At 38.4% G+C, this 14180-nt stretch overlaps 1 protein-coding gene across 4 annotated transcripts in view; it reads right to left on the bottom strand.

Annotated features, from left to right (window-relative positions):
• Positions 1-14180, bottom strand: part of BMPR2 (bone morphogenetic protein receptor type 2) — a 104186-nt gene that overhangs the window by 22089 nt on the left and 67917 nt on the right. For all 4 annotated transcript variants that reach the window (XM_027636385.1, XM_027636387.1, XM_027636384.1 and 1 more), the window contains 2 exons: positions 927-1037; positions 393-484 (listed from right to left, as the gene is read on the bottom strand). In XM_027636385.1, coding sequence (XP_027492186.1) covers positions 393-484; positions 927-1037 — 203 coding nt within the window. The remainder of the gene's footprint in view (positions 1-392; positions 485-926; positions 1038-14180) is intronic.

Here is a 14180-nt window from a genome sequence, read left to right as displayed (position 1 = left end):
CTACAGTACATTCGATATTCCAATAACGTTACTAAAGAATTCCAAATGACTACAGTATGATACTGTACTTAGAGCAAGTGGTGTCAAGCAAAAAGATGGATCTTTTGATGCAAGGCTGAAATACAGCACATTCCAATTACCTCCCAGTGCTTCTCTTTTGTTCTTGAGGCAGAACATGTTCTAGCTAATTCCAACAATATTACTAACAAAATCAGACAAAATAATATAACTGCAGGAACCCTTTTTTTTCTTTTTATTTCTTCTTTAAACTGTGAAGAAAACATTACAGGAGCACTGATACATTCATTTCTGTAACTATATCTGGAAGATGATATGACCACAAGTGTTATATTGAAAGAAAATGAAGATTAAAAACTGAGTTGAACATTTACCTCTAACAACTTTAGATTATCCAGATCCAATGAGGGCTCTGATGCTGCTGCCTCCATCATGTTCATACTGTGCAAACCTTGTTTGCGATCTCCTGGGGAAGAGGGAGAGAAGCAAATCAGATAGTTTCCTTTTTGACATGCTCCAAATGAAAACAATACAACTTACCTGGGACTTGGCAGAAATACATATTGTAGGCAAGGACATAACAAGTACTAAATATACTACAGATATCTGCTAAAACTCAAAGTCACTGGCAATAACTATAAAGCATGTTCACCACCTCACTTAAGCTGCGTTGAGCAGATGATTTGTGGAAGAAAAATGAGTCCCAAAATGCCAGCTTGGACAAATCATAAATCCTTCTGAACTGTTATGAAAGGGATATCACCATAAAGTGTCAGAGAGGAGAAAGGGGAGCATTATGTACAAGCATATAATAGGGACTGGGGAGAACAGAAGACATAAGTATAACTTTGAGAAATAGCCAAAAGAACAACTGAAAAACACAAAATCAAAAGACTGTCAATCCCTACCTGCAAGCATCCTGTATCCAAAGAACAGAGCAACAATCAAAACAGCCAGTACAGACACAGATGCCAGGGCAATAACAATAGTCTCATCTCGATGAAAAGAATGAGAAGAATCTGAAAGTAAACAAGAGGAGGACTCTTTAATTGTAAATTCGAAAGAATCAACACTATAAACATGTAATTGTTATTACAACAGTGAGGGGGAAAAATGTACACTGTAAGACAATACACTAAACTGTTTTTCTTCTCAAAATCTAGGGATGGCAAAAGAGCTGATCAAACACAGCTGAGCACATTCATCAACAGCTTTTCCCAGTCTTCCCTTGCCCTGTATAGAGAGGCACCGACAGCAGAAAGTGAATTTTGATCTGGCAAAGTTCAGCCCAGCCATACAAGGCCCAGTTGATGCAGTCCTGCTCTGCTATCTGTGCCTTAATCCAGTTTCCTGGTAGGAATCAAGTTTGTAACCTTTACAAGGCTTTTTAATTGTTTTTCCCAGGATGAAAATCTCAAAAGAGTTTGCTAATTGTGCTGCAAATGTGATGAATACTGAATGTTTTGCATTCAAATATATACAACATACATAAGTCCACTTATGCAAATATTTCAAAATATGTTGGGGTTTTGATTTATGTCAGTGCTCAGCTAATTTTTGGCATAATTCTCACTCCTCAATTCACAAAAAGACAGAGGTATCTCCACTGACTATAGCAGAGTATCAGAAAACCTGAAAAAATAAAACACTCAATAAAATTAAATAATTAGTTTTATTGAGCCTTTTTTGAAATAGCATTTGATTTGTTGTCAAAATGTATCTTGCTTTTTCAGGTTTGGGGTTTTTTGGGTTTGTGGTTTTTTTCCCCTCAGCGGGGAAAAAAGATTACATAAAAAGATTTGTTAGCATCTTTAACAGTGAGCTTAATGCTTCCCCATGTCAGACCCCAGTCTGGCTTTTTGCAGACACACAAAAATCCAGCCCCTTTAATATAACAATTTATTAGTGCAGATACTCTTCTGATGTTAGAATCGCTGGAATGTGGCCCTACAAGACCTCATTTACTTTGGCTTCAAAGCCAAGTTTTGGAACTATGTTTAAACTTGTCTTATATATTGCAAAAAGTACTCCTTAAAAGACTGTAATGAGACCTAACTATGCTAAAACCACAAAATACAAAATGCACTCAAGACTTAAACACTGGATAAACTTTTAGGTGAGACTGAAATACAGTTTATCCCAGTCTACACTAGCTGAATAAACTGATAACTTCCCTTTTTTTGTATTGCATTTAAAAGAAATTAAACATGATTCACTTATTCAAACTCCCAGTGTGGACAGACACAAGAGAGCTAGATAAGAAGAGAAAGCAAATTTAAAAGAAAACAACTTCCATTCTTACATAACCATAATGCCAAGGGAAAATAATAAAAAGCTGATAAAACAGAATACCAGAGACATTTTCAGCTGTGACAGAAGTATGTGAAAAATCACCTATCAAAAACAACATGCAGCTCGTATCTGATACACCATTTAAATAAAAGGAGCTTGTGATAATCACAACACCATCAAATTTAAATTTGTTCTGTCAAAAGAAATACCATCACTACTGGTTTTGGTTCACTAAGAAAGTAAGTTATCGCCACAGTGCACTGTAATGTGGAATAAGAGCTCTGACTTCCACTGCGAGGAAGATTCACATTACAACTGTCACCTAAATTATGAATTCAAAGCATACACATACATATATATTAAAAAACACAACATCATAAAGGAAACTGTTGCATCATACAAAGCTTTATGAAACATTACACAAATATAAGAAGCTGAGTAACTGCTAGCAGGGAAATGGTAATTTTGACTTTCCCATTTTTATGAATGGAATTTACATGTTATTGGGTTATCTTTTAAAATATATATTAAACGTGGCAGGTTTTGCATCAGTTCAAGACAGTGCCTAGCGTGTACTAAGAAGATGCAGGTTGTGAGAGACTGACCTTTTCACTATAATCTCAGCTGTATTTCCTTTGACCACACAACTAGAACACAGCCATTTGCAACCTTCCCATTGCCAAGTAACCAGTAATCATTTCCACCACGGTTTGCCAAATGGTATCTGATGCCTGAGTTTGCTTGCTCTGCTTTAGTTTTTTGTACAATCAAAGGGTTAACAACATGCCTCCATCAGGAAGGCCCTCCTCTATCCTGGAATGGGATTTTGCTGTTCCTCCAGTCCTAGCATAGCCCAGGGCAAGGGCATCCCGAGCAACAGGTTCTTCAGCAGCTCTGGCTGCCTTGGCACACCTCCCATAGAAGCCTGTGAATGGTGGCATTATGCAGGCTGAAGAGATACTAGAAAATCTCTAGACAAAAATGTTTTGTGCCCATCAGTAGTAGAAAAACATACAGAGAAAAATGATCATTGCTTTCTCCTTCCTTGCTGTACTATCCCCTCTGGGGGATTTTTCTTTTAGTGGGTATCTGTGCAGCCACCAGGTAACCTCAAAGAACCTCCCTGGCCTTCAAGAGAAAAGAATATTTTTATTTTCTTTTAAGCAGAGTTGTTTCTTAACGAATCTTAGATTGGCTAATCTTGAACTAATTTTCAATTCTTATTGAAATAAATATTTTAAAATAACATTGTCAACATTCCAACAACCAAGTCAGTCCTACAGTGCAAGTTACTACTGTCAGGTTGTTGACCAACATTCATAAATTTAAGAATAACTACATATTTCTTAGTAAGTGTAAATGAACATCTCAATGGAATGGTAAGGTGCAGCTCAAAACAGTATGAGTGAGTAAAACTCTGCATGTGACAGCCAGTCATCTCCCAGCAAGGACAGTTTTACTATCTTTTGCTTGTAAATCTACATAAAGAGAAAAGCAGAAAAAACCCACAGTGACAAAAAGCCCAGTCAACTCCCAAACCCCCAGAAATGTGTTATTTCTATCCACCCTTATCTCCTTTGTACGACAATAACTTTTGTAATGTTGTCAGATTATCAATCTTTCTTAAATAGAACAAAAAGGCTATGTCACTTATCTGTTCAGCTTTAAAACCTTCCAAAGCTTAAAAAACCACTTATTAACTCACTAATTTTATCAATCCATCTTTTTTCTTTGGTTATATGTCATCTTTACTCTTTTACACCATACTTACTTTTAAACACCTAGATAAGAAATGCTACCAAAGCCAAAGCCAGATAGGACCTCTCAAGGCATTTGCAGGGGTTTACATTTCCTCTTTTATCTACTTCTAAGTAATTAATACATATTTTATATATACATATGCACAAAAGTCATATTTCTCTTGGTATTATTTGGAGATGCATTTTAACTAAATCACCACAAGACACATCAGTGTGGGTCAATAAAAGTAATCACTGACCTTTAAGCAAGGCACTGCTGAAACAAGGATGTAAAATCTGCAGAAGTTTCCTTTCATGCTTTCTTCCATGAATTTATAGCCCTGGCTGAAACAACCACGACTTCTTACAATTAGAACATTCAATATGGAAGTTTATTTGATATTACATCTCCTATCAACAGTTCCAGATCCATTACAGTGCAGAAACAAATTTTTCTGAAGACTTTCTTTTGTCTGAAACTGCAAACAATCTCTCCCTCACATCAGTGGACTCTGCTTTTATTATTTACAATGCCCAGACACCTGCCATACAGCTTCTGTATTTTTTCACCATGTCACTGTATAAACTCACTTTAAACATTCATAAACAACCACTCAAGAATCTCATTTTAGTTTTTGGAATCATCATCAATATTTGGGCATTTCTTTAGTGACAAATACAAAATGAATTAAAACCAAATTATCCAACACCCACTTCAAATCTCAGACTGGAAGTGCCGGTATCTCAGTATTATTCCTAAACCAATGTCTAGCATAAAAAAACTAATGGTATAATGAGCAGAATTAGCTGCAGACTCTAGAAAATCCAATGATTAAGGAGTTGACTGTGGAGACAAATTCTACCTACACTTGTACACAGAAGATATTGGCAGAGCTTCCTCAGGTTACGTTACTGTAACTGAAAGCAAGGTCAGTGCAGCGCTTGTTTCACTGCTAAGTATAGGTGAGGTTTTTATTTCCAGCTTCAACTTAGGCTCCCTGATCTAGTCAAAATCTGCCACAACAAAAAACTGAAACCAAGAGAAACCATTGGAAGGCCCAAAACACTTTAACAGCCAATTTCTTGTCCCAGCTGGATGGGAAAGGAGAGCACGTTCCCAGGGCTACTGACTCTACAACCAACAGTACGAAGATGCCACTTAGAAGACAACCCAGCACGTACACCCTTCTATCTTGAAACATCTGGCCAGTAATTCTGATAGTAGTCAGCATTTTACTGAAGTCCACCAATCCCATCACAAAGAAATATGACAGCAAACAGCATAAGTATTTTTTTTTCTTTTCTTTTTTAAATCAGAAAAAGAAACAAAGCATGACTCTTTAACAGAGACAACTTCCTCCTGGCTGGGGAGCAGCTGGTAACCAACAAGCCACCATTCCCAGAAGCATCCTGACCTCATCATCAAGCAAGAGCTTATTTTTGGGCTCCAAAAACCCAAGTATAACATCCCTTGTGTATGGAGAGAATTTTGTCAAAGGTACACACAAATAATTGGGAATGTATTTCAGAGCACACTGTGAAGGGGAATGCTTCTAGCACTCAGTTAGATGTGAGTCATCTGGCTGAACCCAGCCCTGCACATGGGATACTCCCTGCAGGCACTTCTACACATTAGGCATTTCTCTCTCTTTTCTCAGGCATCACTGCCATAATAGTTTCCAAGCACTTATACAGTATCTTTGATAAACTAAGTTTTTAAAATTAAGCTTCTATATTGCTGCACATAGAGATTGTTCAACTGCTGCCTTCCTAGCCTTCCCCAGGAATGACACAGAATGAACAATATTAACAGTGCTAATGGCATCAGGAAGAACAGCGTTTTTCCTTCAAATTAAGTCGTCCACTCTAAACACAAGCTTATAATATTAATTAATGCAAAAGTATTCCAATCTGTGCCTATGCTTGAAAAAGCTTCTTTTATTTCTTTGTAATTTAACTTTCAAAAATTAAAGCCTCTTTTGTATGCTTCCTGTTTCCATACTTTAAAATTAGCATTTATCCTATGATGAAAGAACATTCTGAGAAAACAGCCAAAACCAGGTAACAGCAGCCAATGGCAAAAGAGTCTGTAAATATACGGAACTCCTTTCTGGGAGCCAGAGAGGGGATGTGTGACTCTTCTAGCTTCCTTTCCCATCAGCAAATACTGTGAAACCTGCAGACAACCATCCCCTCAGTTCCCCCACACCCCCCATATATCTTCCCTCCCTCGCCACTCTGGGTAAAGCATCAACTAACTCACCACCACCACCATTACTGTGTCAGTTCAAGCACCGATGTCCATGCTGTGAAGGTAAAATATTCCAGCCTGGCTGACAAACTGTGAGGAGCCCATGCACAGTTTTCATATTTCCTACTTCACTGTTCAGCACATTGTTGCTCTGATACTAGTACTGAAATCAGAACGTACGAAGAGAATGAAAAATGAGGAGAAGGAAGGGTTGTCTCCTCCTCATAACAGCTGCAAGCTGTCCAGAAAAGTTCTCTCTGCTACTACACCAAAGGTTTTATACCACGATGGCTAAAGAGCTCCCTGGGACACTACAGAGATCACTGTTATGATGATACATCTTAAGACAGCCACGAGAAAAGGCAGCAAGTGTTAACCAAGTTGAAAAACTAGGAATCCCAAGGGGAAAAATTTGACTGTGTAATTAAAGGCTGTATCCCAACATAAACATGCAAAAGGATGTGGCCTTGAAACTGTGCAAGCAATGACATTGTTTCCTTTCAATATTTAAACATTTGAATATGAAACCTTAGGCTTCAGAATGTTGTTTCAAAGCTATATATTTACATGGTGGTGATCATATAATAAAGGACATTTGCACATAAATTTCCACCAGATCTCCATATTGCTATTAAAGCTTTTTATTCCATTTTCAGAAATCTGCCTACTCTTCATGTAAATGACTCACAGCTGTGTATCTGTCACACAGTAGTAAATAATTCCAGAAAATATATGTGTGTATTTAAGTTTAGAGAAGCATTGTATAAAAACATTTTAGAGAAACATACAATTATTCTATATAATTAAAATCAGTTTCGAAAATAACTACCTATGTTCCAACAGAATTTGTGGTAGCTGTGTATCAGAAACCAAGTGGTCTTACAGCTGATATGTACCAAAATACTAATGTTTATTTAATTTGCCAAATCACAAGTAAGTAGCAGTGTTAGTCTTGAACAAGCAAGGAAAACACCATCCTTTAACCTTCACAGCACAACAGTAACATCTGATTTTTCAAAACAACTGCAGCTGTATGGACTCTGATCAAAGCTGGTAAAATTACAGAGGGACTCAAAGATCTGCCCATACAGATCACTTTAAAAAGAAGCAGAGTCTTCACGCCATTCTACAACTATTTCTTTGATGTGATAGATTCAATATGTTCATTGACAATCTGTTGCAGAAGTTGCTCTTCCATTAAGGAATCTTAATGATACTGAGGATGAGATCAGAAGGATGAGGAAAAGCTTAGGGTTCAGTCACCAACACAGCATGAGATGGAAGGCTGCAGTGTGGGGGCAATGTGGCCTTCAGCTGCAGATGACTGCAAATATGCTCTGCAGATCAGAAAAGAGACCTTTCAAGTGTATTTAATTCATTTTGATTTTAAAGTCACATTGCTTTCCACAGTGGCCCTGCATGACTTTCATGACAGTGGTAAGATCCTGGTCCTTTGAAAAAACATACATTTAGCAATCTTTTCCAAAGGCCCACAGATCTCAATCACAATCTGTTTATCTGTTTCGACTACACAAAGCTTATATTAAAAACGTTCTAGGAATCCTCTACAACATGTAGAACATGCACCCCTAACTGCATTCTAGCAGCACGTTCCAACCAAAACAAAACACTTTATCAGGTCTTTTTCTCTCTTCTTTTCTGGACAGTAATCAACATTTCTTTCCAAACAACTGACTACTGCCTCAATTCTGAACCACCGTCCTGCATCAAGAGAGTTCAGTCTTCAACACATTAGAGCAACTGACAAGAAAGTCTCTAATATAAACACTATACCAAAATGACTCTGACTATTTTATGTAAATCCTAAATTTATTCAGCACAGGGAAGAAAATGTGAAAGAAAAAAAATAAGCTGATAACTTGTAACAAAAAACTATGTTGGTAGGCTAACAGTGTCTAAAAAGATACCAAAAGATATCTAAAAAGATAGTATCTACAAAAATACCATAGGCATAGATCAGACTATCATATAATTCAAGAATCCCATCACATGGCCTTCTACACCAATTTAACTACATGCATTTAAATCTACATTTTAGTTAAACTGGAACTACAAGGTTGGAATACCTCAAAAGTTGTGTTCTACAGTCCTTTACAATGAAACCCAGCAGGAGCTATTGCCATTAAACCTCTGCATTGCTAAGAATGATGAAAAGAATAAAGATAGCATTTCCTAAACATCTTTATTCTTTAAACATCTTTATTTAACCTTTGACAGGTACATGTTTTAAAACAACTATTATCCTAATTCTGATTTATGAGCCTGTGCATGAGAAATAAGGCTGCATCCTTCTGTAAGTACTTGACAAATAATTAATAAAATTAAACTCCATGCCCAAATTTTGTAACAGAATTATAAAATATAAGTATCTGATGCCTATCAATCTGATGCCTTCAGTACTTTAACCAAAGTTAAGGTAATGAACACTATTTCACACGGAATTCTTGAAGGCATTTGAGGCACAATGAAGTTAGCAAGATAACTTCTACGGAAGAGGACTGAGCACTTGGTGCTCGTGTAGATGAAAAACACTATAGGAACTGCATATTTTGTGGGAGATGGTGTAACATTCTTTAACAGAATAATTCTGCCAACCAGTAACCCTAAGGCAATTTTCATTCATAACTGAAAATGGATGTTTCCCCCAGACTTAAGAGAAATCTCTGGTTTCTAGTCTACTGGTTTGGATGAAACAGAAAATTTGCACTTGCTTCCAATCATTCCAATATTTGAAGAAAAGATTTAAACAGTCACCACTATGTTTCCACTTTGCACTTAGCATCATCATATTTTATATTTTTTATATAAAATCCTATATACTTATTGTCATGAGGCGTCCTTTCTGACACATCTTTTCATGCTTTTCTCCACATCAGGACAGCTAAAATTTTAATCCATTTTTCACATAATCGCATCACTGTGTGGAACCTGGACTGTAAGAAAGCACCAGTCTCTCATGAGACATCACAACCTGGCAACCATGCACCACAGATCCCATCTGCCTCCTCAATGAATGCCTGAAAACATCATGCAGCTTGGGTTGTAAAATTTATTTCCCATAACATGCTCCAGAGAAATCCTGCTACAGCTAGAAGTCAGTCACTCGTGATGGCAGCGTTTCAGTGGGCAGATCTCTTTCAAAAATCTGCTGCTGGAAAATGCAATTTGTACTTGAGCTTTGTCTCGAAGAGGAGGGCTCCCTCACTGTCCCTGAGTCAAGGTAGTCCGAGAGGTGTAATCCTTTCCAGCATCTCTGTTCTCCTCTGGTGAACTGGCTGCCCCCAAGCACCCAGTCTGGAGCCAGGCTGTGGGTATTAGATTGGCCTTTTTTGTTCATCTTGAATACTGAAGGTTGGACTGATACATGAAACTTAAAAATGAAGCATGAGTGGTAATTTCTTGGCAGGGAAGTGGGTTATGCAATCCCTACCTGCTCTTTCTTTGATGACTAGATACAAAGAGGTGAATTAGCAGCTTGTCACATTTGTACAGAAGGAATTCACAAGTTCGTAAAAACCCAACAAAACTTCCTGTTCTGCCTTTTCTTCTGTGAGTTCAGGGATCTTCAGTGTTATTTCTAACACTATTGAATAGACTCTCATAATCATGATGTATGTAGAATAAATAGCAATTCAATCACAAAACTAAATTTAGATTATTTTCTCTGAAATTTCCTATATACCAATAAATATTTGATTACTAGAGAGATAAGAGAAACATCTCGCTTCCATAGGCAAACTACTTTTGAGTGCACCTCAACCTTGCCTTCAAGTGTAATGGAAAGCTTATTTGAGCACTTAACCACATACTGGGGACATCTTCCATACTGAAATAAAACAGTCAGAGAAATGTTTTTAATAAAAAGGCTGAGAACAATCTTTCCATTATTCCCTTATATTAATCTTGGACCAACAGGACTTACTGCTTATCAAACCGAACAGCAACACCAGCTTTACCATAATGGCACACTTCCAGCTTCTGTAAAGCATTGGATCAAAAAATACATATGCTGCAATGGAAAAAAATGAGCACTTCGGAGAGCCTCTTGAAAGACATTTGAAGTTCTTTTAAATTCAACAGGCTCAATGGCTACATATTTCATGTTTGTAATGTTCCCAGGCGCTAAAAATAGAGCCCAAAAAATTACATCAAAACACTGAAACGCCTATTTTTGTATGGGCAAGCAAACAACCAACCCCCCTCATCTTTCAGAAAAGGCAGCTCTGATCCCATGTGCCCGCATATTCCATGTCTTCGAGAGCGCTGAAGCCCAGGAACACTGTTCACCAGTCGGCCGTGCTCCCCTCGCTCCTACAAAGCCAGGTCCCCCCCTTGCCAGCCATTTGCTCAGTGGGAAGGCCGAGCCAAGCCCAGGCAGTGTGGGATGTCTGGGCCTGTCCCAGCAGGTTCTTGCTGGGCGCACCCTGGAGGAACGGCGGGTGCCTGTTTACGGGCAGTGAGGCCGATGCTGCTCCTGCCCATTGCCAGCTCTGCGCTCCCCTCCGGTGTGGGCAGGGACAAGGAGCACTAATGTCCTGTCAAAAACGCTGCACATCTCTGACTGGGGTTCAGGAATACTTTTCTCCTGTCAACCTTAGCAACAGGCAACGAAGAACGAACTGATCTAATGGACATGATTGCACAGCGTGTTGATTTCAAAATCATTTCCCTAAGCGTGCAGTGAAATCTGAATTATAGCAAAATTTTAGTCAGCCAACCTGTTTCAAGTGTAAACCCAAGATCAATACAAACAGGGAGAGAACAAGTTCTGACAAAACCTTTCATTGCACTTTTGGTTTATGTCCTAGTACTTCAGATCTCATGCCCTAAATCAGCTTAATATTGTAATCCTCAATTGTAATCCTCAAGCGCAGCAAGTATTTTAGTACTAAAACTTAACTTTTCCTACTTGCTTTAATTCAAGAACATTTTTTATACTTCCAGTACAATTCAGTATAGTGTACATTCTCATATGTAAAAGGGCATGCAATTTTAAATTTGAAAGCCTGTGTTACAGATCTGTGAGTTAAATCTGTCTGATATGTTAGAAACATTCACAATTACTAAAGACTGTTTGTCTGGCTAATGCCAATTCAAAAAATGCCTCTGGTACTCCAAAAGGTATGCATCTGCTCCAGCTCTTCCTATCATGGTTTGGGAGAGGGTCTAACATGACAGTACATGTCCCATTTTCCCATTAATCCTCCCTCATTCTCTTGTATTTTCCCCAGTCATCATCTGTATATAGACATATAATTTCTAACTTTTTCCAGATTCTTTTTCTAGGACTCCAAAAATACTTTAAAAGTCTTCTGTAACTTTAAGATAACAATAATTGTTACATTTCTCTACCATGTGTCCCTGCTGGGGAGCGGAGGAGGGCAGCCCAGCAGCTGAACCTCTCCTGCCTCCTGCTGAAAGCCACCTCTCCTCCACAGCTGAGAGGCCTCAGCAATGGCTCCTTCCCTCTGTCCTGTCCTTGCTTAAACAGAGATTCAGCTGCATTCCAGGCAGGAAGAACCTCTTCCTCAAAGATACTTCACAGGTACGAGATGCAGCGATTTGGAGACATCCTCAAGCAGAGCGAAATAAAGGACAGAAAAGGCTGTGGAAACCTGACAAGGCCAACAGAGATGAGAGGAGGTGGCAGGGCCAGCACTGGGCAGGGCAGAAGCTGAAACAGTGAGAATGGCCCAGAGAGGAGAAAGGTTTTAACCTCAGGAGGACCCCAGCAAAATCAATAGGCTCCACTGACACACAGCTTCTGTTTCCAAGGCACCAGCTGGAGGGACCTTCTTCAAACAGAAAACTGCATCTTGTATGAGGGCACACAAGTGCACGTCAGATATGCGTAAATGACCTTTTTTTTTTTCCTAAAGGAAAGAAAAAATTTCCAGAACTTGAATTATAAAACAAAAAGAAACTCAGATTGCGTTTCTGGCTCTGCTACTGAATAGCCTGATCTTAGGTAAGTTACTTTGCCTCTTTGTGCTTCATGTTAGCTAGTTATATAATGGGAAAAACAGTACCTTCCCTAACTTCAAAGGTTATTCTGATTACTTTATAATAACACGAAGATGAAAAAGGCAATAATGATAAATAGTAATCCTTAGTTTGCACTTATGCAAAATCCTTCTACAGATCTAAGTACTTGATTTCAGATGAAATACAGACATCGTTTGATGTTCGTTTCTCGCAGCACAAGTGCCAGCTCAGGCATCCCTTGCCTCCTACTCCCAGGTGCCTGTTCCAGCCCAGCGGTGCCCCGACAGCTGTGCTGTACAACCGCGGTTATGCTGAGCAGGGAGCGGGGTACGGAAGCCAACGGGGAGACCATGGGAAGGGAGGAAGGACCATATCTAAGGCAACATCCCTGCCAAAATAAATATACATCAATCAAGTACAAAGGCTGGTATCAAAGCTATCAATTCGTGTTACAGCTGACTTCACTTGTATAACACGTTCTGTCTGCCCTACAGTAACAAACTTGTTTCAAACCAGGAATAAATATTTCAACACAAATCTGAATAGGTCAGAGGAGACATTTCATAATCCTATGAAACTGACTTGCTAATGATGTTGGAATCTGCATGATTGCTAGATTAATTTCACAGATTGAATAAAACTTTTACATAGTGAGTGATACGGCTTCTGTAACTTTTCTACTTTATACATACATTCCACATAATGAAAAATTTTCTGAAATCAATCCCCGAACCTGTCACAGCCCTGAGCATTGGTTTCAGCTGTTTTAATGACACTGTGCAATTAAACTGTAAGTCTGAGACTGGTATGCTCATAAGACACTTATTTACACAGATACTGTAGAAATTAGAATGGAAAAAGCAACCTTTTAAAAAATTGAATACAAAGAAGTGTTCTGTCAATCCGATTTACTCAAATCCTGACCGTACCGTGAAATCCTGTTAAATGAAAGGCAAAAACCTCAAGTCTCATTAAACAAGTAGAAACCTTTTTTTGCGAAATAAAAAAATAAAGTTAAACTTGAAACTGACTTCTTCCTGACAGGTGTTCCTGCTTTAACCCATCACAAAATACATGCAGCCATAGACAAGGTTTTCAAGTGATCCTGCTGTTTTCCAATTGGACACCATCAAAGCATTTCTACACTTCAGTGAAGACACTTAATACACACTTGTTTGGTTGCTCAAAATTTAAGACATCCTCAATCACTATAAGCTCCATCAAAGTGAAAATGCATAACCAGGGCAAAAATGAGAATTTATGATTGACAATTAACGTTTTGCTTTCAGTCTGAACTGTGGTTTGGTGGTTGGTTGTTTTCTGGGGTTTTTTTGCTTGTTTTCCTTGCTTATTCCTTCTAACAATTGACAGGTGATCACACCAGTTATGCCTCTGAGCAGGTATTGTCCTATTACTGTTTTAGACAGGAGTTCTGTTTCCCAATCTATCCTTTCAAAAAGGAAATCCAAGTGTTCTGTGAGTTCCATGATGCTTACAAAATACACTTCCTATTTTTCTTCCTTAATTTCCCTTTGCTTAAAGGTTTCAAATCCAGGAGAGGTCTGTCAGGAGCCCAGTTCACAGAAATAATATAGCAAGTTGTCAAGTACTTGAGCACATTTCTACCAAACAACCAAAACATAGTTACATTACAGTTGGAAGATGACTGCATTTGCAAGAACATATTTGCTTCTCAGAGGAAAAAACCTTGCTGTTAACAGCACCTACCTGGTAACTGTTTCATTTTATAACCACCTAGAAGGAATGGAAAAGCCTGCCTTCTAATCTCATTTCAAGGGCTCCATCATACCACAAGCCAGCATCATGCCAACAGCACTTTTGGGAATAAGACACTGCTACTGACATAACCCATT

Source organism: Corapipo altera, unplaced genomic scaffold (assembly GCF_003945725.1).
Source record: "Corapipo altera isolate COAL_440 unplaced genomic scaffold, ASM394572v1 45, whole genome shotgun sequence".
In the NCBI taxonomy this organism is placed as follows: domain Eukaryota; kingdom Metazoa; phylum Chordata; class Aves; order Passeriformes; family Pipridae; genus Corapipo; species Corapipo altera.
The sequence above is the reverse complement of the archived record's forward strand: the minus strand, read 5'-3'. Positions and strand labels throughout refer to the sequence as shown.